The 24,683-nt window shown below is 44.6% G+C and overlaps 1 protein-coding gene across 6 annotated transcripts in view; it reads left to right on the top strand.

Annotated features, from left to right (window-relative positions):
* Positions 1 to 11,375: 11,375 nt before the first annotated feature.
* LOC147019045 (ubiquitin carboxyl-terminal hydrolase 13-like) overlaps positions 11,376 to 24,683 on the top strand; it is a 115,761-nt gene continuing 102,453 nt past the window's right edge. For 2 of the 6 annotated variants that reach the window (XM_085899242.1, XM_085899243.1), the window contains exon 1: positions 11,378 to 11,602. In XM_085899242.1, coding sequence (XP_085755368.1) covers positions 11,495 to 11,602 — 108 coding nt within the window. In that variant the 5' untranslated portion in view covers positions 11,378 to 11,494. Of the gene's footprint in view, positions 11,603 to 22,571; positions 22,628 to 24,683 lie in introns of those variants that run through there. The other 4 variants (XM_085899245.1, XM_085899239.1, XM_085899241.1 and 1 more) reach the window with 4 other exon arrangements.

The following is a 24,683-nucleotide window of genomic DNA, read 5'->3' on the forward strand; positions in this document are numbered from 1 at the left end:
TTTTTTAATTCTATTCTTTTCTATGGTTTTCCAATATAGATACACACAGAATTGCCTTTTTTATTTTATACATACAATGTCGAGGCTCATCTAAGAGCTAATACACAGAACATATAACAAGGGGAGCAGGAGATGAGGGGCAGGAGAGGGAAGCACAAAATAGGGGGGAAAAGAGACACCAGGAGATTTGTGGAGGGAAAAGGGATGGGGCAGGCTACAAGGAGTAAACAAGATGGACACTACAGGGTCTTTCAGGTCCTTAAAGTAGTCGGATATAAAGAATTTTTGATTTGTTTTTTTTTGTTTTTTTTTAGCCTTATTTAATGTCGTAGGGTTTAAAGAATTTTTTTGATTTGGTTTTAGTTGGATATAAGGAATTTTTGATTTGGTTTTAGTAGGACATAAATAATTTTTGGTTTGGTTTTAGCAACAATCTAAAGCTTGTGGAGGAGCATGTAGGATATATATATATATATATATATATATATATATATATATATATATATATATATATATATATATATATATATATATATATATATATATATATATATATATATATACACACACACACACACACACACACACACACACACACACACACACACACACACACACACACACACACACACACACACACACACACACACACACACACACACACACACACACACACACACATCACATTCGGGACAAAGAAGGTGGTTGACATCGTGTATTTGCATGAATTGCAAGGCTGAGGAGGCTATCAACAAACTTGGGATTGAAGCCAGATTCACAACATCATGAGACAACAGTTCATATGTGAATACTAACACACAAACCCAAAGGTTTCTTTCCAAAAAAATGTGGAAGTATTCATGATTGATAAAATTGATATTCGTTATCAATGTACTCGACTCTTTACAGAGCATCATTGCTTTTGAAGCACTCTCTTTACTTGGCATGGGTTGTGCTGGGTGGTTTTCTGTTCCCTTCCCAGCAGTCAGTCAGGGGAGGAATTTGGTTTTCAGGGTACTGGTGATAAACTCCCCTACTCTTCACGAAGGACACCGTGGCCATGACATAAGAATATAGAAAGCAGCCAGAGCACAAGACAGGGATTTTTTGTTTTTTTCCTTTGTTGAGAGAATTGTTGGAATGCGGAACAACCTGCCAGATAGAGGAGTGCTTGTGAAACGTGAACAGATTAAAAAAAAGTAATTTAGATTTGTACCTGGAGAATGAAAGGAAATCGCTGCATGGTGAGAAATAGTGAGCATGTAGGATGTGTGTGATTCTTTTACATGAGGTACAGTATTATTTTGTCACTCTTGGTAATGCTTCTGTGGTTATTCTCCCCACCATTCCCCCCCACCCCCCCCCTACTCATTCTCTTTCACAAGGAACAGTCTTGATCTGTTTATTGTCACCCATTATCTTTCTCCCTCCTTCGCCATGATTAGCTGTCACATGTTTCACAAGGAGACATGACACAAAATATGAAGGAAAATGTAGGTACGAATTAAGAATATATTTAGTAGTTTAGATGATATTTATGAAATTTGTGGATCTTTGTGTCTTTCATATTACTGTTAGACCCCACTATTCATGGGGGATATGTTCCTGGAAAATACCGTGAATGTCGGGGAATTGTTTCAATGGGAAAAATGGTGATAGGTTCCTGGCGGTTAATGATTCATAAGGGAAAATCAAAAATCCTGTGATAAACTTGATTATCATGACGGTAACGGCTTCCAATATCTCAGAGAGAAGTTTGGCACAGAGAAAACTGATGCTAAACTCAAAGCAGGAATTTTCGTTGGGCCCCAGATCCGAGAACTGATGTGTGATCCCGAGTTCAAAAATAAACTGAACCCACTCACATTTACAGCATGGGAAGCATTTGTGTTGGTTTTGCAGAACTTTCTTGGGAACCATAGAGTTGAACAGTATGTGGAATTGGTGGACAACATGCTAAAGGCTTATCGGCGAATGGGCTGTAGGATGTCTCTTAAAATGCACTTCTTGCATTCTCATCTTGATTTCTTCCCACCTAATCTGGGTGAGGTAAGCGATGAGCATGGCGAAAGGTTCCACCAAGACATTTCGTTCATGGAAACCAGGTATCAAGGCCGGTTCAACCCAAACATCATGGGTGATTATTGCTGGTTCCTACAACGGGAGATCAATTCCACACACAAGCGCAAGAGCAAGTGTCTCACACACTTCTGAACAGTGCCTACTCTGACTATATTGAAAGGAAGAGAGTAAACTTGAAATGTTGTTTCTGAAACACTCACAATGGAGCAGATTTCCCTTTCAAGTTTACACCCTTCCTGAGATTACCATGTTCCAATGTTTTATTAACTTTTTTTTAATGCAACTTGTTTATGCTCTTGGTTTGTATACTACACACACATTACACACAGAGATCAATCATTGTTATCTTAATATGCTGTGAAAGTAATTACTAAGCACTGATATTAGATGTACAATGTGGCGATCTACAATAATAAAGTATCTAATGTTGGGTATCATTAATACGTACACATATTTTGAAAACCTGACATGCTGGCTAAATTCTGACTACAAATTTGAAATTGGGGGCCCAGATTTAGCTAAGAACACCTGCATTTCCCTTGGTCGCTGATGAAAAGTTTTTTTGTTTCTTTTTTTTTGTTGCCCAGTGTTGTCAACCATGAATAGGCAGGGTCCATAGATTGCGAATCCGTGAATAGCAGGGTCCAAGAGTATTATAATTAAGTGCCGAGTGATGATTTTAATCAAGTTAGTTTTTGAAGGGCAACACCCATTGTCATTCAGGATTATCTTCTCCAACAAAAACCGAAGGTAAAGGAAGGGTAAAGGCAAGATCAGATATAAATCTGGGCCTTTAACTGTTTAAGATTGCATGTAGTTGGGAAAGCAGAAAGGTAGTTCATTCCACTGTTTTGTGGTGAGGAATGAAAGGATACTGTACATATGTATTGGTTCTGCATTTAAATAGCTTAAGGATGCCTATCTGAGGGTAAGTGAAATGAGGATGTATTGTTGATGAAGGAACGATAGTTAATAATTTGAATTGTGTCGAGCAATGGCTTTGATAGTAACGGTGGAAAAGGGATAGATAGAAAATGACCCTGGTGTGTTGTGGGCAGAAAGCTGACTGTGGTTGAGCTGTCAGCTCCAAGTGGAATTGCCTTGAACATTATGCTATCAAATATACACAGATAATGTGGAGGAGCTCTCTCCTAAATGTTTGAGCAGTATTCCATCATGGGGCAAACTTGAGGTTTATAAAGAGTCAACAATTAAGAAATAACTTTTTTTGGCTTAGAAAGGAAATCCCAATTTCTGTGAAGCCTTTTTGCTAATAATAAGAATGGGTACCCTTTGTATCTGAAGAAGACTTGTGAATCATGTGAACTACCTGTCAATACACGACTTTTGAAATGACGTAATCTGCCCCAGAACACTCGGTATGCATGCGCAGAAAGCTCGAGAAAAGACGGTGTTCATAGCACCATAAGTATATTGTGCGTGCGTGCGAGATGAGAATTGTTACCAAAAATGGCTGTCAAAGCTTCGAAAAGAAGCCAAAAATACTTGGAAAAGTAACTGAGAGGGCTGTGGGTCTGCACAACGAAAGACTTTGAGAACTTTCTTAGGTCGCCGAATGGGCAGCTGCTCATATTGCAAACTCCCGACCATGTGAGCCAGTGCAAGGCACGTGTGGACGGACATGTGCTCCATAAACCCCCGACAGATCACTACCAGTGAATGAACTGTGAACATGGCAGGCTTGGCAATTTAGTTAATGGACGTCTGCAATTGGAAATACGATACTGTGCGTCATTAGCAAGTAATGGAAACATACTCTTTGACAAAGGACATCTTCGCGACAGGAAAATACCCGAAGGTTTTGCCAGCTATATTTATGTGGGAGCTGGATGTATTAGGAGGATTTTATATGTGTGTGTGTATATATATATATATGTATATATTTGTATATATGTATATATATATGTATATATATGTATATATATATATATATATATATATATATATATATATATATATATATATATATATATATGTGTGTGTATATGTATATGTATATATATATATATATATATATATATATATATATATATATATATATATATATATATATATTGTAGCGGCCACGGATACCGAGACACCAGCTTGTCACTCGGGGATTAATCCCCGGTTGTCCTCGGTAGAGCCGGACCTGGGGCCACCGCTCACAATTAACGTTATGGTACGGTGGGTTGTTTTAAAACCACGAACTCCACCCAGTCAACCACGAGTTCCAGTGTCCGCTGTCTAATTATTCTGTTTAACTAGAGGTCACGTGGTTACCTGAGCGGGGAGCACGCCCTCGGCAAAGCACCAATATTATCTGATTAGATTTTAATTAGGGTGGCTGAGCGTTTTAACCGCCGGTGCGTGCCAACGATTTTTTGGTCAAATCTGTGGTAATTACCTCCCAGTCTATCTTGGTTCGAACAATGCTAGACCAATAGAAGGAAAGGACAAACATGGACAGGTTGGAAATCGACAATTTATTAATAATAAAGAGACAAAGAGCAAAAGAGACAAAGGAAAGAGACAAAGAGCAGATGCTTATCGGAGGTTAACTTACTTACAGCTAAACACAGACAAGGGTACCCAGCAGATCATTCAGTGGAGGGGGGGGGGGGAGAATCGTTTCGCTCACAAGAAAGTCGTCCGTGAAGCGAAAACGTCCTGAAAATACGTGCGTGCGTGTCACTTCCATCGCCAGCACCTAGCTTTGCCGTGCACCCTCTCGCGGGGCAGCCTTGAACGCCAGTCGAAGTCTGGAGAGCACCGAGATCGTCCGTCTCGGGTTTAGATCCTGGTGTTGTTGGTGATCGACCCGTCCCTCACTTGGCGGCGCTGCTCACACCCACACGCGCACCACACGCTCGCTTGCCGAAGCACTGGAAGGGCGAATTGTCTCTTCAGCGCTGGTTAGACACCCGCTTCTTGGTCGCTTCTCTCGCACTTTGCTTTTTCCTCTCTCCTTTCGCTTTTCCTCTTCCGTATCTCTTTCTCTTCAGAATGTATCTCTTTCGCTTTTTCCTCACTTTGTTATATTAGTGGGGAAACTTAGCTAAATATAGCATAACAATTGTGCATCTTTGTGAGGAAAGCACCAAATTTGGCACACTAGTAGCCTAACATATTATGAACAGATTTGGATATTGGGCCATCTCAAAATTTTTGATGGCAGTGGAAAATGGCTGCCACAGCCATTAGCAGCTGAATTTGAGATGTTCCAATATCCAAATCTGTTCATAATATGTTAGGCTACTAGCGTGCCAAATTTGGTGCTTTCCTCACAAAATGCACAATTGTTATGCTAAGTTGCCCCACTATATCTCAGAACGTCTCTCCCCACAGAATGTACCTCACGCTTTCTCTCGCTCGTTTTTATATCCCCGGGCCGTCTCCGCGGGGTGCCGTCCGCCCCAAGCTCACCCTGCCCCACTGGGGCACGGTTACCATGACGACCCATGCGCTCTCAAAAAAGGCGGGCGTCCGAGCTCGCAAAAGAATGTTGCTGAGGAAAAATTAGTTTGGGCTTCAGAGCTCGTGAAAGAAATGTGTGTGAACGTGTCTGTCGTAAAGAAAAAAGCTTCCCATAAGAGAGGGGATCTATCCTTTACCCTTCTCAATGCATCACATTTAAGATCTCATTAGACATTGTGATGGGGCTAATCTGAACATGCATTTAAGGAAATAACTGTCTGAGGACCTGGATGTGTGGATGCATTCATCAGTCTGGATTCTAAAATCCGTAAATATATATATATATATATATATATATATATATATATATATATATATATATATATATATATATATATATATATATATATATATATATATCTCGACACGGGGTGTCCCAAAAGTCACCTCGGGATTTAGGAATCAAATAACATTTCTATTTTTTAATCATTTGTTTTTCTTTTCTTTTCAGAATTTAGATTAACATTTGGAAATTACGCATGGAAACTTTCACAACTGAACAAAGAACCAAAATCGTGGAATTTTATTTTAAATTTCATCGATCAATTATTCTCACCCAAAGAGCATAGACTCCGAATAATTTTGCGAAATTCAGAAATTTATTGGCCATCACGTTCTCCTGATTTGATGCCTCCCGATTATTTTCTTTGGGGTTACCTAAAGGAGCGTGTATCCATAAATAAGCCCCATACAATTCAGCAGCTCAAGGACAACATCTGTGCAGAAATTTGAGGTCTGCAGCCAGAGTTATTGTCCGCTGTTGTGGAAAATGCTGTCGAAAGAGCCCGTCTCTGTGAAGCCGAAAATGGAGGACATCTAAGCTGCATCATTTTTCATAAATAAAGCAAATTTATCTCTATTTTGTAAATTTTCTTTTGGAATAAAAATAATCATAAATTATTAAAAAACAGAAATGTTATTTATTTTCTAAATCCCTCGGTGACTTTTGGGACACCCTGTATATAATCTGTCTATCTGCTGAGGCCACTTGCTTGTAGTACCAGGAAATGAAAGTATTTAACACCTCTGTTTAGTCACGGATATTTATTGTATTGCTATATTCTCATGAGTCTGATTTGCATCCAGGAACACAACAATTATAGTTAACCAATTTGAAATTGCCACTCTTTTGTCTAAATGTTGAAAAGACTTCACTTACAGCTTTAACAGGTTAAAGTGCTTGGACCAGTAGAAACGGGTCACTGAAACCACATGCACAGCACATACGCAAAAGGCCTCGTTACCATTCATGCGAAGTCGTGTATTTGTTTGTAGTGCAGAAGCTGTACACTGAGATTGCAAGCGGTGTAACCTCGTATCAAGGAGCTTCCAAAAAAGTAGATCATTTTCTACCCACAGTCCAGACAGGAATTTTGAATTTGTTCAAGGTTCCGGTGAGAAGTCATGTACTCTTCACAAAGGACGCCGTGCGGCCGTGGGATCTTGAACATCCACCATCTAATAATAGCAGAGGGGACACCCAGTCTCATGTCATGTCCATCTCTTGGATGGTGCACACAGTGACATATTGCCCTGGCTTGTGAAACACCAGGGTGACAGTTTATAGCTGGGTCTAGATTCAAACCCAGGTTAGACGCTCATAGCCAGAGGAGAGTGCATATCCCTCTAAGGCCTAACCCGAAGCTATCCTGCTATCCCCTGGCAATAGTTACATGGGGCTTCCAGGAGAGATCTGAGGGAATTTCATTCTCAGAATCCTTAGGGTGGAAGTCTGTGTGAAGGAGGTGCTAGACATGAAAAGAGATGGAACATTGGTTTTGACTTGATTTGATTTGAGAGGAGATGGGATTGGGGTCTTGGTGTGGTTGAATGTAATGAGGTAGTTTGATTTCCCCATTCTACTACAAAGTCAAAATGCCATTTGCATTCAATGACTGAAGAAAACTGAGATCTGAAGGTCTTAGAGTAGTGGAGGGTCTTAGAGTGGCACAATGGTGGTGGTTAATGAATCGGAGTAACAAGGTGGGTGATATGATATAATCATAAAGGGTTCGTGTATATACAGTAATGCATGTACTGTCAAACTTGTGATGTAGGTATATAACCCTGACTTATCAACTGTTTCATTTACTTAAATACAAAGAAAATGGTTTTGGAAACTAGTTTTTGAAATTGGACTCCATGGTAAATAAGAAACCCATGAAAATATTTTGTTTACAGGCAGTGACGTCAACTGTGGCCAAGACCCAAAATAGAAGCCCACTGTAACTTAATCAGACCATCACAATTCCACGTTTAAAGAGATGTAGTAAGTCAGTTAATATGAGTAGCTAGGCAGTTTACAAGCTAAAATACACTTGGTAATCCTGAATAAAAATGGAAGTACCGATTATGTCATACTGTGACGTCATTGGTGCCAAATCGATTTAAAATAGGTATAGTACCATTCCTTAAAGGAGAAACGTATTTATTGGTTGTTTTTATGTTCTATCAGACGACAAATATTTTAATCGGTAATAATCAATTTAAATACATATATTTATGTTGTATATGTGTATATCTATCTACACAATGATACTCTCCTCCAGTGTGTCTGTCCGTTCAGGGAGGAGCTTCAAAATCAAATCACCGCCATTTTGTTCACTCGGTTTTGCGTCTTTTGTCAGGCTCGCAATTTCTTACACTCTCACTGCTTTATATTAACTCTAATTCAATATCTGATGTCATTTTTCATGGACGCTAAGATGGTTTAAGACTCAGTTTCACAAAACGGGAATAAATTGGCGTTTATAGACAAAAATGCATTTTAAGTGAAATTAAGGCCTGTAATATATGTCTGTTCAGAGTCCCTCATGACTTTACCTTAACTCAAATTCGCCATCTGATTTCATTTTTGTAGTCGCTAAGATGGCTTATGTTAAGGTTGCAGCAAAAGCTGAGAAAATAGGATGAACATTGGTGTGTTTAGATAAAAATAGGACCACTGGACCTGTAGCTTATCTGTGCCCTGGCCTAATGCTGTTTCCCAAATTTGGTAGCATTCTGACTGGTGGGTCTGGAGAAGAAGATTTTTTTTGAAGGAATTTATGCAATTTTTTATTTTTTCTGGACAATTGACTGAGACAGCCATTTTGACATGTTTCTGGTCACTTGATTGGCATGACCTCTGCAATTTAACATCCCTACCCTGGCCTAATGTCACCCAAATTTGGTAGCATTCTGACTGGGGGGGTCGAGAGAAGAATATTTTTGGAGGAATTTACGAGACCACCATTTTGTCACACTTCCGGTCACCTGATTGGCATGACGTCTGAAATTTAACATCAGGACTCTGTCATAATGTTGCAACCCAAATTTGGTGGTAGTCTGACTGGTGGGTCTGGAGAAGATTTTTGGAGGAATTTACTAAGTCTGTCATTTTGACATATTTAAAGTCATGTGACTGGAACGAGCTTTACAATCCCTGTTACCAGTCAGGAATGGAACATTGCTGCCAAATTTCAGCCGGATCGGAACAGCGGTTTGGCCGGAGAAGTTTAAATATGAGACAGATGGACGGGCGGTGCACGATGACAATACCTTATCTGGAATTCCAAAATGCATTCAAACAGCCGTTTTGAATGTATCTGGTCAGACGCAATATGGGGAGGCGTGAGTGGGGTAGAGGAGACGAGGGAGGGGAAGTAGAAGAGCGAGTGTAGGGTTACCTGCTCGGGAATTAGTTATAATAGCCGTTTTGAATGTGTATGGTTGGACGCGATGCGGGGAGAGGATGGAGGTGGGAGGAGTAAGGAGGGAGAGGATGGAGGTGGGGGAGGGGTAGGGGGGGAGGGGAGGGAGGGGGGGGAGGAGTAAGGAGGGGGCGGAGGGAGGTGGGGGGAGGCGTAAGGATGGAGGTGGGGGGAGGATTAAGGAGCCCAGAGGATGGAGGTGGGGGGAGGAGGGATCCGGGGGAGTGGAAGAGGAAGGGTAGAGTTCCCTGTTCAGGAGAACTAAAGTTAGGGATCGAAATGTTGTTATTATATTTTTTTCTTGTTCCCGGAGTATATATGAAGAGTTTATTTCAGGTGAGTGATCACTCTTTTCAAACTATATAATTAAACAACACTTCGAAAAACTTTGTACGTAATAAATTGAATACGTGGACGAACAATGGAATACAATATTTATTAATAACGTTTGGTTTTAAGGAATTTTTAATTTGTGAAGTGAAGTGTATTCAATGTAAGTCAATCAAGGTAGGTTCCCCACCCTTCTCAAGTCAAGTCAATCAAGTCAAGGCAGATGTAAGTCACTCCACATCTTCTCCCACCTCTCACCTCCTACACCTCCCTCCTCTCCCCCATGCACGATCCTCTCTCCCCCTCCCTCTCTCGTGAGTGAAGCATCATATATGAAGAGGGACAGTCCAATGTCATACACATCCTATGCCTATGGGTTTCCCACAGGTGCTCCCACGAGTCTACCTATATAAAACAGTGTTTAACATGATTGTGTGTTCACTACAGTCTATTTTTCAGTATTAAAAATAAGTGAAAACATTTTTCATAAAAGAGTAATGACACCTCTTCTATTGGAATTGTTGACGGTGACTTGCAAACCGGAACTCAAAGGCGGTGTGCAGAAGCATTTTAAAATAACAATAAATACAAGGCGTATGGAGGTGAAATTTGCTGCACGTAATGTGTAAAGCACGCAGAGTAAAACGAGTGTTCATTTACGTCCGTTGGATTTCTAATAAAGAAGATAAGAGTACACCTGACGCTAGGCCGAGGCTTCAGATTTTGGCACGCTTCCGAGGCTCTACCGTCGAAACGAAACATCCCAGAAGATAATGAAAAAATGATCACATTTGTGCGTGTAGTGTTTTAAAATAACGCTTCTTCTTGCGACGAAACATCACATCTTCCAGTGTCCTTGAATATTTTTAATAAAATAACTACAACCCGTCATTATTGAGGGGCTTTTATACGAGTATCTGTATAATGCACTTGTCAGTTTATCTGTCAACTCCATCACATATTGCCAATTCCGTCATCTCGTGAGATTGTGAATTTAACGGTGTTTCGTCATTATTTAATTTTAACCTCTTAATTTAATTTCACCATTTGATTACATTTTAACCTCTTGATGTCGTTAGCCATCTTGCTTTGAAGAAAGGGGGAGGGGAATGGAGAGGAGAGAGTTGAGGTTGTAGGGGGGGAGGGGTGCTAGAGTTGGGAGAGGGGGGTGGGAGGGAGCTGAGTACTTGGGTTGGAGTGGGGAGGTTGAGGACTTGGGGTGGAGTGAGTGTTGGGTTGATTTAATCAAGTGACGATTCTCTGCATCATATTGTTGAAGTTACATTTTTATCGTACGGTGTACATATTATGTGGAGTTTCTGCAGGTAACTGCTGGTACTGTGTATACATTATGTATACTGTAATACAGGTGTATTAAATGTATACACATACATTGTAACTCCTTCCCCTCCAATCATCTGTGGGAACTTCTTGTTGGTGATACAGAAGAATGATTTCCATTTTTGAGTGCAGTTTTAGCAATCATTAGAGAACAAGGTTTCTGTGTTTTAGCAACTCCACCAAAAAAAAGACATCTCCAGTCCTTTGGAAGCAGCCACGTTCCATGTCCACCATCCTTGTAGGCAGTGTAATAAGCATAAGTAACTTGTATTGTGTGTATTGTGTGTCATATAACTTGTTTGGGTTGTCATGCATCATGCCCTTTAATTAATTATCATTTGAAAACGATAGCGTGAACGTTATATTTGACTGACACCTTACAGGTGGGGTTCTCACTGTTATTGCTGTATAAGGGAAAGGAGTTTGTGGTAGGAGGGGAGAGTGAGTAGCGGAGGGAGGAGGGGCTCGGCTGTTGTGGTGTTTGTGCGTGAGTCTTGCTCTCGCATCGCTTTGGGTATCCCGGAGCCGGCGGGCAGGACGGATCGGATCCTCAGGCTGCTGCGAACGCCGCCATGGCCGACATCTGGGAGCTCTTGGTGCCATACATGCCCACCATCCGCGTCCCACCATCTGGAGAGCGTGTTCACAGGGATGAATGCGCGTACTCATTCGCCACGCCGGTAGGTACCTGCACATACACGTGTTATTTCGCACTGTTAAAAATAATCATCAAAATGAGCGCAAGCAGAGTCTGATGTGAGATGTGACCTGAGTTTTAAACACAAAGTCGTTACATCTTGTCGAGATTAAAAACTTCACTTCAGATCGAATACGAGTTTCACACGCTCCCCGTGTCGTCGGGAAACGTGCGGGAGATACCTGTATACATTTACAGGTACTGAATCTTTCTCGTACCTCTTCGCGCTTTCCCCCCCTCTCTCTCTCCCTCCCCAATCCTCCACGTCCAGCAATGTCCTCGTGTGAGGTGAAAAGCTGTTCTTTTATCGTTTCCACTGATAAACGCACTTCGAACGAGTGTATTTATAGAAACGGTGCACGAAACAGCACGCACCGGAGCTGACAATGAAATCGGCCCAAACAGATCTCCGAAACGACGCCCACCGGACCTGACGATGAAACCGGCCCGAACAGATCTCCGAGACAACAACCACCGGACCTGACGATGAAACCGGCCCAAACAGATCTCCGAAACGACGCGCACCGGAGCTGACAATGAAATCGGCCCAAACAGATCTCCGAGACGACAACCACCAGACCTGACGATGAAACCGGCCCAAACAGATCTCCGAAACGACACCCACCGGACCTGACGATGAAACCGGCCCGAACAGATCTCTGAAACGACGCGCACCGGACCTGACTATGAAACCGGCCCGAACAGATCTCCGAGACGACGCGCACCGGACCTGACGATGAAACCAGCCCGAACAGATCTCCGAAACGACGCGCACCGGACCTGACTATGAAACCGGCCCGAACATATCTCATAGACGACAACCACCAGACCTGACGATGAAACCGGCCCGAACAGATCTCCGAAACGACGCGCACCGGACCTGACTATGAAACCGGCCCGAACAGATCTCCGAGACGACAACCACCAGACCTGACGATGAAACCGGCCCAAACAGATCTCCGAGACGACAACCACCAGACCTGACGATGAAACCGGCCCAAACAGATCTCCGAAACGACGCCCACTGGACCTGACGATGAAACCGGCCCAAACAGATCTCCGAAACGACGCGCACCGGACCTGACTATGAAACCGGCCCGAACAGATCTCCGAGACAACAACCACCGGACCTGACGATGAAACCGGCCCAAACAGATCTCCGAAACGACGCCCACCGGACCTGACGATGAAACCGGCCCAAACAGATCTCCGAAACGACGCGCACCGGACCTGACGAAGAAACCGGCCCGAACAGATCTCCGAAACGACGCGCACCGGACCTGACTATGAAACCGGCCCGAACAGATCTCCGAAACGACGCGCACCGGACCTGACAAAGAAACCGGCCCAAACAGATCTCCGAAAAGACGACACCAGACCTGATGATGAAACTGGCCTAAAACAGATCTCTGAAACGGTGCGCACCAGACCTGACGATGAAACTGGTCCGAACAGATCTAGGAAACAGCGCGCACCAGACCTGACGATGAAACCGGCCTGAACAGATCTCGGAAACGATGTGCACCGGACCTGACGATGAAACCGGCCCGAAAAGATCTTCAAAACGACGCGCACCGGACCTGACGATGAAACCGGCCCGAACAGATCTCCGAAACGGCGCGCACCGGACCTGACGATGAAACCGGCCCGAACAGATCTCCGAAACGACGTGCACCGGACCTGACGATGAAACCGGTCCGAACAGATCTCCGAAACGGCGCGCACCGGACCTGACGATGAAACCGGCCCAAACAGATCTCCGAAATGGCACGTACCGGACCTGACGATGAAACCGGCCCGAACAGATCTCCGAAACGGCGCGCACCGGACCTGACGATGAAACCGGCCCAAACAGATCTCCGAAATGACTCGCACTGGACCTGACGATGAAACCGGCCCGAACCGATCTCCGAAACGACGCGCACCTGACCTGGCTATGAAACCGGCCCAAACAGATCTCCGAAAAAATGAGCGCCAGACCTGATGATAAAACCGGCCCAAACAGGGCTATGAGACACGCACCAGACCTGACGATGAAACCGACCAGAACATATTTCCGAAACGATGCGCACTGGTCCTGACGATGAAACCGGCCTGAACAGATCTCCGAAACAACGAGCGCCAGACCTGATGATGAAACCGGCGCAAACAGAGCTCTGAGACACGCACTGGACCTGACGATGAAACCGGCCCAAACAGATCTCCGAAACGACGAGCGCCAGACCTGATGATGAAACCGGCCTGAACAGATCTCCGAAACGACGCGCACCGGACCTGATGATGAAACTGGCCCAAACAGATCTCCGAAACGACGTGCACCGGACCTGATGATGAAACTGGCCCGAACAGAGTTCCAAAATGATGCACACCGGATATCGGCCCACACAGAGCTCAGACATCACATTTCTATCTGCCCGATTATATATTTATATATATATATATATATTGGGGCGTATTATGTGATACCGGTCGTCCGTCTGTCTGTCCGCCCGTCCGTTACTGTCCTCTAACTCCCAAAGTTTTCAACTTTCACGTTTCATATTTGGTACATAGGTACAGACTGTGGAGACGGTGTGTCGCGACATACATTCATCATCTAAAGTGGTTGCCATGGCCACCAGGATGCTGTTTTCCATGTAGCAGCACAATTCTGTATATACCTTCTTGTTCTTCATAAATTGACATGTTTGAATATATAATTGTGTGTGTGTGTGTGTGTCACAGAGATTTTTTTCGAGCGTATATTGTGCTCACTTGCGCTCTTGTTATAGTTTGTAAAGGTACAAACTTTTATTTATTTATTTGTACACGGATTGTGCAAAGCATCCTCTGAATCGACCCAGGAGTTGAGTTCATTCACATGGCAGTCTCAGCATAGTTGAGGTATTTGTACCTTTCACCATCTTCATACAAAATTGAATGAAATTAGCCATTGTATGACTATATTATAATACAACATATTGTGCGTGATGGCATCACTGTTTGGTTCGTGAAAGAGCAAGGTTATGGAGGGTCAAAAAGAGGCGATGAACTGACAGTGTGACATTGAAGAAACAAGTAAACACAAACGGAATTGACGAACAGGAAGGGGGCCGGGGGTACGGGATGAAACATGGTAACCTGCAAGTAAAGAGATTTGGTTCATGGGGGTGATAAAAATTGTGGAAAGGATGGTGAATGATAGTCACCAGACTCAGTGGCATCATGTAGAATGAAGAACTCATCTTGCTGGTGAAGGCTAGTGTTGATCTGCATCAGCGGACAGGTAATGCAATGGATGGAATCAACAGGACGTTAATTGAGGTGTGCTAACCGCCATGGGAAACAAGAAGAATCTTATATTTAAGACGTTAATTCTCTTTTGCTTTGGCAGAACGTTAATTGGAATCTGTGAAGAGTTGTGTCGTCCACATATCTGATATTAATCTTTCTACCACTGACTGCAATGCTGCCAGTCTCGTTCTCGAGGGCTCGTTACCTCCACCACCTACGGTGGACGAAGGTGAAGTTTTCACGTCTGTCTGTGAGCAGGATATCTCAAAAAGTTGTGGATGGATTCAGACAAAACTTGGTGGACAGGTTGTGTGTGTGACAAGGATGCATTGATTCGATTTTGGTGAAGACCTGGATCTGGATCCAGACACAATAATTTTTATACACTTTTTTTTAATGTGATTTTGTTTTTTTTTTCCCCTGTTGAGAGATGGGGGCAAAAACGATATATAGCACAATATTTCAAAAAGTTGTGGACAGATTATGACAAAACTTGGTGGATGATTTGGGTACGTGACTAGTATAAGCTGATTCGATTTTGGTTAAGGTCCGGATGCAGATCTAGCCTATCAGTCGGACACAAAACATGAACTGTTCAGCCTGGCGGAGGTATGAGCTCTACCGAGTGCCGTTAAAGTCTCATGATGTATTCAGGATAGATGTTAAACAAAGTAGGGTATAGGATGCGTCCTTGTCTCATGCCAGTTGAAATTTCTTCCTTAAGTTCTGACACAGCATTTTCTGTCCTTCATCGAGCTTTTATTTATGAGCCAGTTGATGTGTGTGGGGATTCCCATTTCTGTCGACATTTTCTCCATAGGAGGCTGCGTGATGCACAATCAAAGGTTTTGCTGTAGTCTTAAGAAACAGATGACAAACAGAAGTATTTGTACAGTGTTAAAATTTGAAAATGGCAGAGGAAGTACTTGGCCCTGTGAAAAATTTTGTGGTGGTGATGGCTGGCTTTGAGGTCTAGCTTGGAGATATGATCTTCCGAAAATACTGTTGCGGATCTACGAAACTGCATGCCTCCAAGGCAATGGCACCCAACCGACAGTGATCCCCAGGCAGTTATTTCGTTATTCTTCATGCAGTTAGACCTGTCCCTCATGTCTAGTGGGTTAACGGGATGAAGTGTGTTTGCGTGGGTCTAATAGCTAAGTTTATTAACTATATCTCTATCTTCTATTCTGATTTCTATTCCAACCCTTTCCTTTTAGCCATTGTACAAATCAAGCAAACACACCATGATGTGAATAGCAAACACACTATGCAGCCACTCGTGGCTGAGAATCAACATAAGAACAAACACCCTGTACAGCACGTGCATGGCGTGCCATTTCATTCAAGTCTGCGTGCCAATTCCCAACGGCTTCTCACCTTGCTCACCAAAAAAAATCGCCACTTCGAACACCAACACCTCCCACGGATGGGAAAAATATTCCCACACCCCTCGTACCTCTGCATTGCTACAATTAGTGAATAAACAGAGTCGTGCTGCACTGCTCGGGCTGTACTTGAACCACGTGATGCGGGGACGAGCAACGGACGGTAACAGCACCAACCGCATCTCACCGAGAATGTCTCGGGTGAGCACGCGGGATTAATACGACCTTTGTCCAGTCGCCAGAACTCGGCAAGATGGGTGGCGAGGAGGGATCGCGGGAAGGGTGATCCAAGAGTTTGGTACAGGGCCTGGATGTGAATTTTGGCTCATGAGAGGGTGGGGGGCGTGGGCAGCGGGTGTGCATTGCTATTCGGCATTCAGACTGCACTTGGAGCACATTCGGGGCCAGGTTGCCTGCTTATACACGATGCTGAGTCATGAGCTCTGGGCCGTGTAACGCCGGATGTGCGAATGAGACCGCTTCCGGCCCCAGGAGCCTAGCAGGGCATGGCTGAGGCCGCTGTGGCTCAATGCAGAAGCGGGATTTGGGTCACAGCACGTTGCTTCGTGTCATCACCCCACCCTTTGCCCGGGGCTCATAAAAGGAGGAGCGCGGAGCTGCTCGACCTCTTCTTCACTTCTCCTCTTCGCAACCTCCTTCTCTGCTCCTCTTGGCTCTGTGTTGGCTGCTCCTCGCTGCCTCTGCCTTCGATGACTGTTCACTCGCGGTTGGTGTGCGACTGAGACGTGCTTATTCTGGAGGACCAGTGTGGAGCGTACGTTGCCACGAGCCCTGGCAAAGTGACTAAGCCGGAGATAACGTGCCAACTCTTGAGGTGGGAATGCTCAAGCGGAGTGTTCCATGGAGGTACATGCTACACCAGCAGACCCATGCGCGACGATTAGGGATCTGTCGCCTCACGCATCTTCTCTCCTCTCCCTCTTTCCACCCCTCTATCTCATCCCCTTTGGAGGCACAAAAGGGCATCCTCACTGACTCGCAATCCCATTTTCCTCTGGCATGACACCGCACCCCCCATATTGCACGACGCCACATCTCCCACTCCCACACCTTAGACACCTGTATTTCCTCTCCCCACCCCCAGCGCACTGGGTTGCGTTGGTTGGCCGACCGCGCCAGATATTGCAAGGCTGTTTATCCTCATCTGCTCTTTTTCTTTCTGGCTCTCTAATCGTGTGTGTGTGTGTGAGTGTGAGTGTGTGTGTGAGTGTGAGTGTGAGTGTGAGTGTGAGTGTGAGTGTGAGTGTGAGTGTGAGTGTGAGTGTGAGTGTGAGTGTGAGTGTGAGTGTGAGTGTGAGTGTGAGTGTGAGTGTGAGTGTGAGTGTGAGTGTGAGTGTGAGTGTGAGTGTGAGTGTGAGTGTGAGTGTGAGTGTGAGTGTGAGTGTGAGTGTGAGTGTGAGTGTGATAGAGATAGAGATAGAGATATATGGCACCTGTCGTAGCTTAAGTTAAGATTGTAGAAGTGATAATGGGATAAGTCTGCTCTGTGTCTGCTTTTGCAACATTGTTTGCCTTTTGTCGCACCCCACAAATTCCTTGCAATCCCTGCATCCCAATAAACCAAATTTACTGTGCCACATACCTTTCCTCGCTTGAGTGGAAATAAATGCTTGTATAGAAATGTTCCCAGCTCGTTTTCATCTTTTCCTTCATTGGTCCAGCATGGTTCATATTTAAGCCTAGCCGGGACGTTATTCCCCAATGATCTGTTTTTCTAGCCAGCTGCATTTGATCCGGTTTGAACAAGGCGTACCGAGAGCGTGTCCCCCGGTAAGTAGAACATGAGTCCATTAGGTAAACCATATTCATTAGACAGAGGACCCTAAGTCACGTGGTTGAGTTGTTGGCATTAACAGTCGATTAGTGACCTGCCATATCACAAAGTTATTCATGTGCGATGGCCTGCGATTCCGGAGAGTCTAGTGGGAACCCAAGGTAGCTTCCCCCCTCGTGGTCTTCTCGCCCCCGACCCCCGGGTCCGCAACAATACGATGCAACTGATAGTGAGGCCCAGGAGCTCTGGTGATTAGCTTTCCTGTTGGCTGACCAAATAGATTTGGAGATTGCTTGCTCTTCCCTGTGGAGGGAGGAGGGTGAGAATGTGTCTTGCACTAAAAGACATGCTACAAGTACATGACCAGTTTCTTATTTTCTCCAGATCAGCAGAGAGGGATCCATCCATCCATTGGGACCATACTCTGTGCAGAGTGTTGGTGCTGCCTGAGCAGTCTCCTTGGCTCTTGGACACAATCCTGGACGGATCGCCATTCCGACACAGGATAGTAGCAAGCTGGCACTCATTTTGCCGACCTCAGAAGGATGACAGGCAGAGTCAACCCCAACTGGTATTAATTCAACAGCCAAGTGGGATTTGAACTCAGGATCCTAAGATCACAAGCCCACCACCCTAACCATTAAGCCAACACCAGGCATGCAGAGAGGGATGCTATTCCACAGCCTGCCTGACGCAGGGGTGCGGAACTATCCTGCACATAGTGGAGTCATCTGCAATAAGTGGAACAATTGAATTTCCATTGATGAAGACCTGTCATTGATGGATATCAAGAGCAGTCTGATAAATCCCCCCCAAAATATCATAAGGACACAGGTCATAGGTCTCTCGGTGTAGAGCAGGCAAAGCAACCAACTGCTTGTGAGCAGACAGAACATCTGAACTCCAGTCTTGGAGTAAACCTCTGGATGCCATTATCTGATAGTTCGGAAAATCAAAGTGGGGCAACCGGTAGAATCAAATACATGGTTGGGGGGGAGGGGGAGTGGGGGTGGGAGAAGAAATTGAGGACATCTATCCATTGCTGCCCAGGATAAGAAGCATCTTGTTCAATATGGAATGACATGGGCGAGGCCAGCTGAATGAATGGTCAAAAATCAGAGGGTTGGAGAAAACACGAAAGTCTTGAGGTCTGCTGTAATTATCAATTCCATCACCTTGCTTATGATGGGGGGAAAGGCTTGACTGGTCTATTTTGAAAAGGGTCTGTCTTCGCATCATTCTTATGAAGTATCTGTATTTTACTACTTCTTACTAGCAAAAAACCTGTCCTTGTATAAAGTGGGAATTTTGACCCCACCCTCTCTGCACCATATACATACCAATGCATCCTAACCCTCGCTGTATGAAGTACACCTTGGAAAGTCTCCACAATTTAATACCATACTGCAAGAGCATACCCTGCAATTATGAAAGTTTACGCCTGAGCAAACATCCCCAAATTTCTTCTCCCTGCAAACAATGAATTGATGGCCCCTGTGAGGTCAAAAGTCAGCAATGCATACACGATGTTTCTTGTATTTTATACGAGCAAATGCAACCCGTCGCTTCGTTGATGGGAATATTAAGGGGAGGAGGGAGAAAAAGGGGGGAGAGAGAAAGGAGGAAGGGGGGGCAAGGAGGGGTTGGAGAGTGAGGATGGGTGGGGTAAGGGAAGGCAGCATGGGGGAGAGAGCAAGGTAAGGCAGTGAGGGGAGGGGGGGAGGGAAGGCAGTGTGAGGGGAGGTTCCGTCCATCCAAAACCGCCATCCGGACATATCTGATGTAACCACTGTCTGCACATAACCACCATCCAGACACATATGGAGATGACCACCATCTGAATATAACCACTGGCCGGATATGTCTGGAGATAACTTCCCTCCGGTTACATCCAGAGAGGTGGAGAGGGAGTGAGAGAAGGGTGAGGGACAGAGGGTTGAGAGTGAGAGTGAGAGTGAGAGTGAGAGCGAGAGCGAGAGTGAGAGCGAGAGCGAGAGCGAGAGCGAGAGCGAGAGCGAGAGCGAGACCGAGACCGAGACCGAGAGCGAGACCGAGAGCGAGACCGAGACCGAGACCGAGACCGAGACCGAGACCGAGACCAGGCATGCCCAAACGCCCACGGAGAGTCCCATTACAGTTCCAATTCTACCCAGACATACCTCTACCTTGTAGCAACTGCCGACTGTAGTGAGCATCCGGATCGGGACACAAACTGCACCGCTATCGACTGTAGTTGCGTAGGGCACTTGACAAGTGGCTTAAGCACTCAAGCAAGCACTCCAATGAAATGGTTGATAAGAAAGGGCTGGCTTGGTAAGCAATACCAAGCTGAATGGTAATGGCACGTACCCGCAAAAAACGAAACTGCCGATTTCTTAACATTTTCAGATTTCACTTCAGATTTTGAGTTATTTAGTCCATGTGATCCGATCTTCCAAACTCAAATGATATTTCAATGACATACTTTAATTTGTCCGTGAGAGTAGATAGTGGAAAATTGCATAATATAATGCATGAAATCGCTCCAAGCTCCTAATTTGAAAACTACAGCACTTCCAAAAGCGATGTATATAGATATCCGTAGATATGTAGATCAGGCATTCGATGATATCAGTGAGGAAAGGGAAAAAATATTTTGAGCGCTTTATAATTAATAAACTGTTACGGCCTTTTCCAACTCGAGGCATTGTTGAACAGGCCAAGCAAAATGGCGAATGAAAACCCCAGAGAGCGAGAGTGTGGTGTCTGAGGATGCGCCGTGATAAAGGATATAATTATATAAGGCCATTAATTATCTTCAAAAGGAGTGTTTTAATTAACCCAAACACCCAATTTTCATTCATGCACTTCCTTGGATTTCTTGTAATATGCATGTAGAGTTTCAGGCCGCTAGGTTTCGTGGTTTTGCAGTAATGGGGGAGACTGACTGACGGACGGACACACACTGACATTTGTTATTACAGTCCGAGGAAGAATAACAATATCCTTCATGTAGAAAGAGGTCAATTTTTTTGTTGTTGTCATTTTCCGATCCAATCTGATGTACCATCCTCTGTTACAGAACGTTGATCTGCTGAAGTTACTGAAAATGAAACGATTCTAAATATTAACTATCTTGCGCACAAAATCTAAGCTCAAGAAAGAGCAATGTCATGTTTATTGTGAAGAGGACATAGTTCGGGTAGGGTCTTGTGACAGCAGGCTGACATGGCAAACAAGGGAATGAATGAACAGGAAGAGGGAAGCTGAGCAAAGCAGAGAGTGACCTTCTCATAGGAGAGGTGGATTTGGAGAGGGTGAATGGGGTGAGAAAATTGGGACCAGACTCGGTGGTGTAATGGTTGGAGTGTCCGCTCAGAGTCTGGGAGGTCAGCAGTTCAAACCCTAGCTGAGTCATCCTAAAGACTTTAAAATTGGATGTGCTGCTTCCTTGCTTGATGCTCGACATTAAAAAGGATAGAGCATGGACAATCCCCATAGGCTGGCATCCATGGGGGGGGGGGGGGGGGGAGGGAATTCCTCCTTTGGAAATGTTTCACTGAGTGCAGTGAGAAAGGCGATGCCATTGTTGTGGTGTTGCAGATACACAGTGTGCCCCAGTTTGTGACAGCACCTCCCCAAAGGTGTGTGTGTGTGTGTGTGTGTGTGTGTGTGTGTGTGTGTGTGTGTGTGTGTGTGTGTGTGTGTGTGTGTGTGTGTGTGTGTGTGTGTTATCTCCATATGTGGGGTTCAGAAGGTGTAACAGAGTCCTCCTCAGTCTCAAAGTATCCACCTCAGTGTTGGTAAGGAGACGGTGGTCAGGATTCATGGACCAAGCTGTGAAGGCTTGTTGTTCTCAAAGTTTTGTTCCAAGGGGTCTTTTTCAGGATTGTCACTGAGCCATGGACAGATTTCTACTGCAGTTGGTTGTGTTATTGTTCCCAGGGAAGGTTTTTAAGATCTCTGTAAGATTCTTCAATCATCACTGGTACAATTTTGATGCACTTCAGATTCCAGGATCTTTTCACTTCATCTTTGAGAGCTTAGTATTTGGTCATTTTCTTGATTTCTGGGTTGTTTAGGCCAAAATAGCTGGGAACTGACACGTCAAATAGCAATGACGTCTTTTCTTTTTTATACCTAAGTACTATATTCAGTCGCAATGCTTTGTTTTCTGTGTTCAGGTTCGATGGGATGTGTGCGTGCGTGCGCGTGCGTGTGTTATGAGCCTCAGATCCTGTATTCAAAAAATTTAAGTTAATTGCTAAGCATGAAGGGTGAAATGAGATATTGACATCCTGCCAATTTGAAGCCCTAGACTCTTAGAGGAAAATCAGAAGAAAAGAGGAATAAAGGAGGAGAAGTAAGCAGTGCAGCTGGATTTTGGAAATTTTACAAGAAATTTCTGGAACACCTGCATCCCTGGAGGGACTATGGAGGATCAGAGGACTGATAGAGCAGAGGAAGAGGTGGTTTAAAAAAAAAAAGATTCTACCAACCTGTGGAATCTAAAACTCTTCTTGACGTCACCTATGAAACTGAAGCACAGGGTCTGCTTTTTCTCGTCAGACAGGTTAGTGATGTCTTTTTATTATTTTTGTTTGTTTGTTTGTTTTTTTAAACCACCCCTCTGATCTAACTTCCTCTGCTTGCTCTTTCATGTCTGCAATCCTTCCCACCTTCCCCAGGACAAACGAGTTCTTTCACTTAAGCCCTGCTTGATAAAGCTCTTAAAATTTTGGTTAACTGCAAACCACCACTCTTTGGTTCATTTCCTCTCTTGGTTGTGGAAATGCCTTCCAGAGATTGTTCAATCACATTCTTCACACTAGGACTTTAATCATGCTGCGCATTATCATCTCATGTCATCCCCATCCTTATTTATCCACCCTAACCTAACCCTCTTATTGTAGGATCCTGTGTTTCCTCCTCTCCTCTCTGCCTCTCTTCTTTTCTTGTTTGTTCATTTCCTTGCTCACTTTGTTCAACTATTGTCCCACTGCCCCACTGTCGGTACGTTGACTTTTAACCTCTCACTCAATCTAACATGAAAATATCTTTTTTTTTTATTTACGTACATAAAAATAAACTGTCTGCAATGAGAGAGCAGCTTTGCAGACAGCTTTGCAGACACACCCTCTCCTGGCCCTCTTGTCTCCTGCCCCCCTCCCCTTGTGCATTGTGTGGTAGCTCTCATACGAGCTTTGGCAATGTATACAAAAAAAGACCAAAAAGCTTAAGCCCTGTGCCTATACTTCTTTGTGGCGAATATCAATGATGTTTATAGCTTTGGATCTCCCCAGATGTGGTGCAGAGGCACAAATTCCTTGGTGGGAGAGGGTTGGGATGGGGGGGAGAGGAATAGTGCTTGGGAATGGGGGGCAATGGAAGAGATATTCTCCATTGAGATGGATAAAGGTCCTGGAGGTTGTAAGGTATTATATATATTTTTTTTGTATGCCTTGTCAAGGCTCGGATGAGAGCTAACACACAACGCACAGCAAGGGGGGCATGAGACAAGAGGGGTTGGAGAGGGAAGGATGAAACAGTGGGGAACAGAGACATTAGAAGATCTGTGACGGGAGAGGGATGGGGCGGGGAATACGGGGTAAACAAGATGGACACCACAGGGACTTTCAGGACCGTACACAACAAGGAACTTTCAGGAAGGAAAGCAGGGAATTTGAAGGAGGTATGTTTGGGGTGGATTATCAGGGGTAGAAAAGATTGTGGTTTTGGATGGAGATAGATAAGAGGTGGTGGTGAACAGCTGTTTTGAAGGCCTGGAGGGAAGAATGGGATTAAAGAGAGTGTGGCAGTTTATTCCAAAGGCAGGAAAAAAGAGGAATGAATGAGTGAAGGTGAGCAGTGATTTTGGTAGTTTTTCCAGAAGGGGGTTGTTGGTGGACCTTGAGCACTCTGCAGAAATATGGTGGGGACATATCGCAGAAAGAGCAGGGGGGGGGTGAGATCGGAGAAGAGACGGTCGAAGACAGAAAGACCACCGACCTGCTTGCAGTGAGAGGCCCAAAGACTCAGTCCCACCACGGGAGATGCCATTGATCCGAAATGCCTTGGTTGCCACAGCGTGAAGCCGAGATAGTTGAGAGGCAGGAGCACTATTCCAAAGGGGGGAGAGTGTAATGTACTGAATGGAAGATGCTTAGCAGGCAGACACGAGCGGAGGAACAGTCGAGCCGGGCTGTGTTGCACAAGCGCGAGCGCGAGCGTACTCTGCCCGGCGGCTCTCCTTTATTACGTATGCACACGCACAAGCCGCGTTCGACTACTGCATTCCTACGACACCTCAGGCGGCGCGCACACCTTATATCCCTTGCAGATACGATGACCACTCCGACCACTCCCACACCACCATGCCCTTCCCCACAGGCCCGCAGACTCCACCACACTCCTCCCCCCTAAAACTATGATTATTAAATGATCACCATTATAAGAAGCATAAACAACACGAAGGACTTCGGTATAATAACCATGAAAATAAAATGAAAACAGCGAAGTATAACAGCACACCACATCATATAATGCGTGAAATCGGGTTAATGGAGCTGCCCCGACCAGATTCCGAAGACACAGCACCTCCCAAACTCTGGCCGCGTTACCGATATGAA

The sequence above is a fragment of the Eptatretus burgeri genome, chromosome 10 (assembly GCF_056783735.1).
Source record: "Eptatretus burgeri isolate ZD-2024b chromosome 10, Ebu_testis_v1, whole genome shotgun sequence".
NCBI classification, from domain to species: Eukaryota; Metazoa; Chordata; class Myxini; order Myxiniformes; family Myxinidae; genus Eptatretus; species Eptatretus burgeri.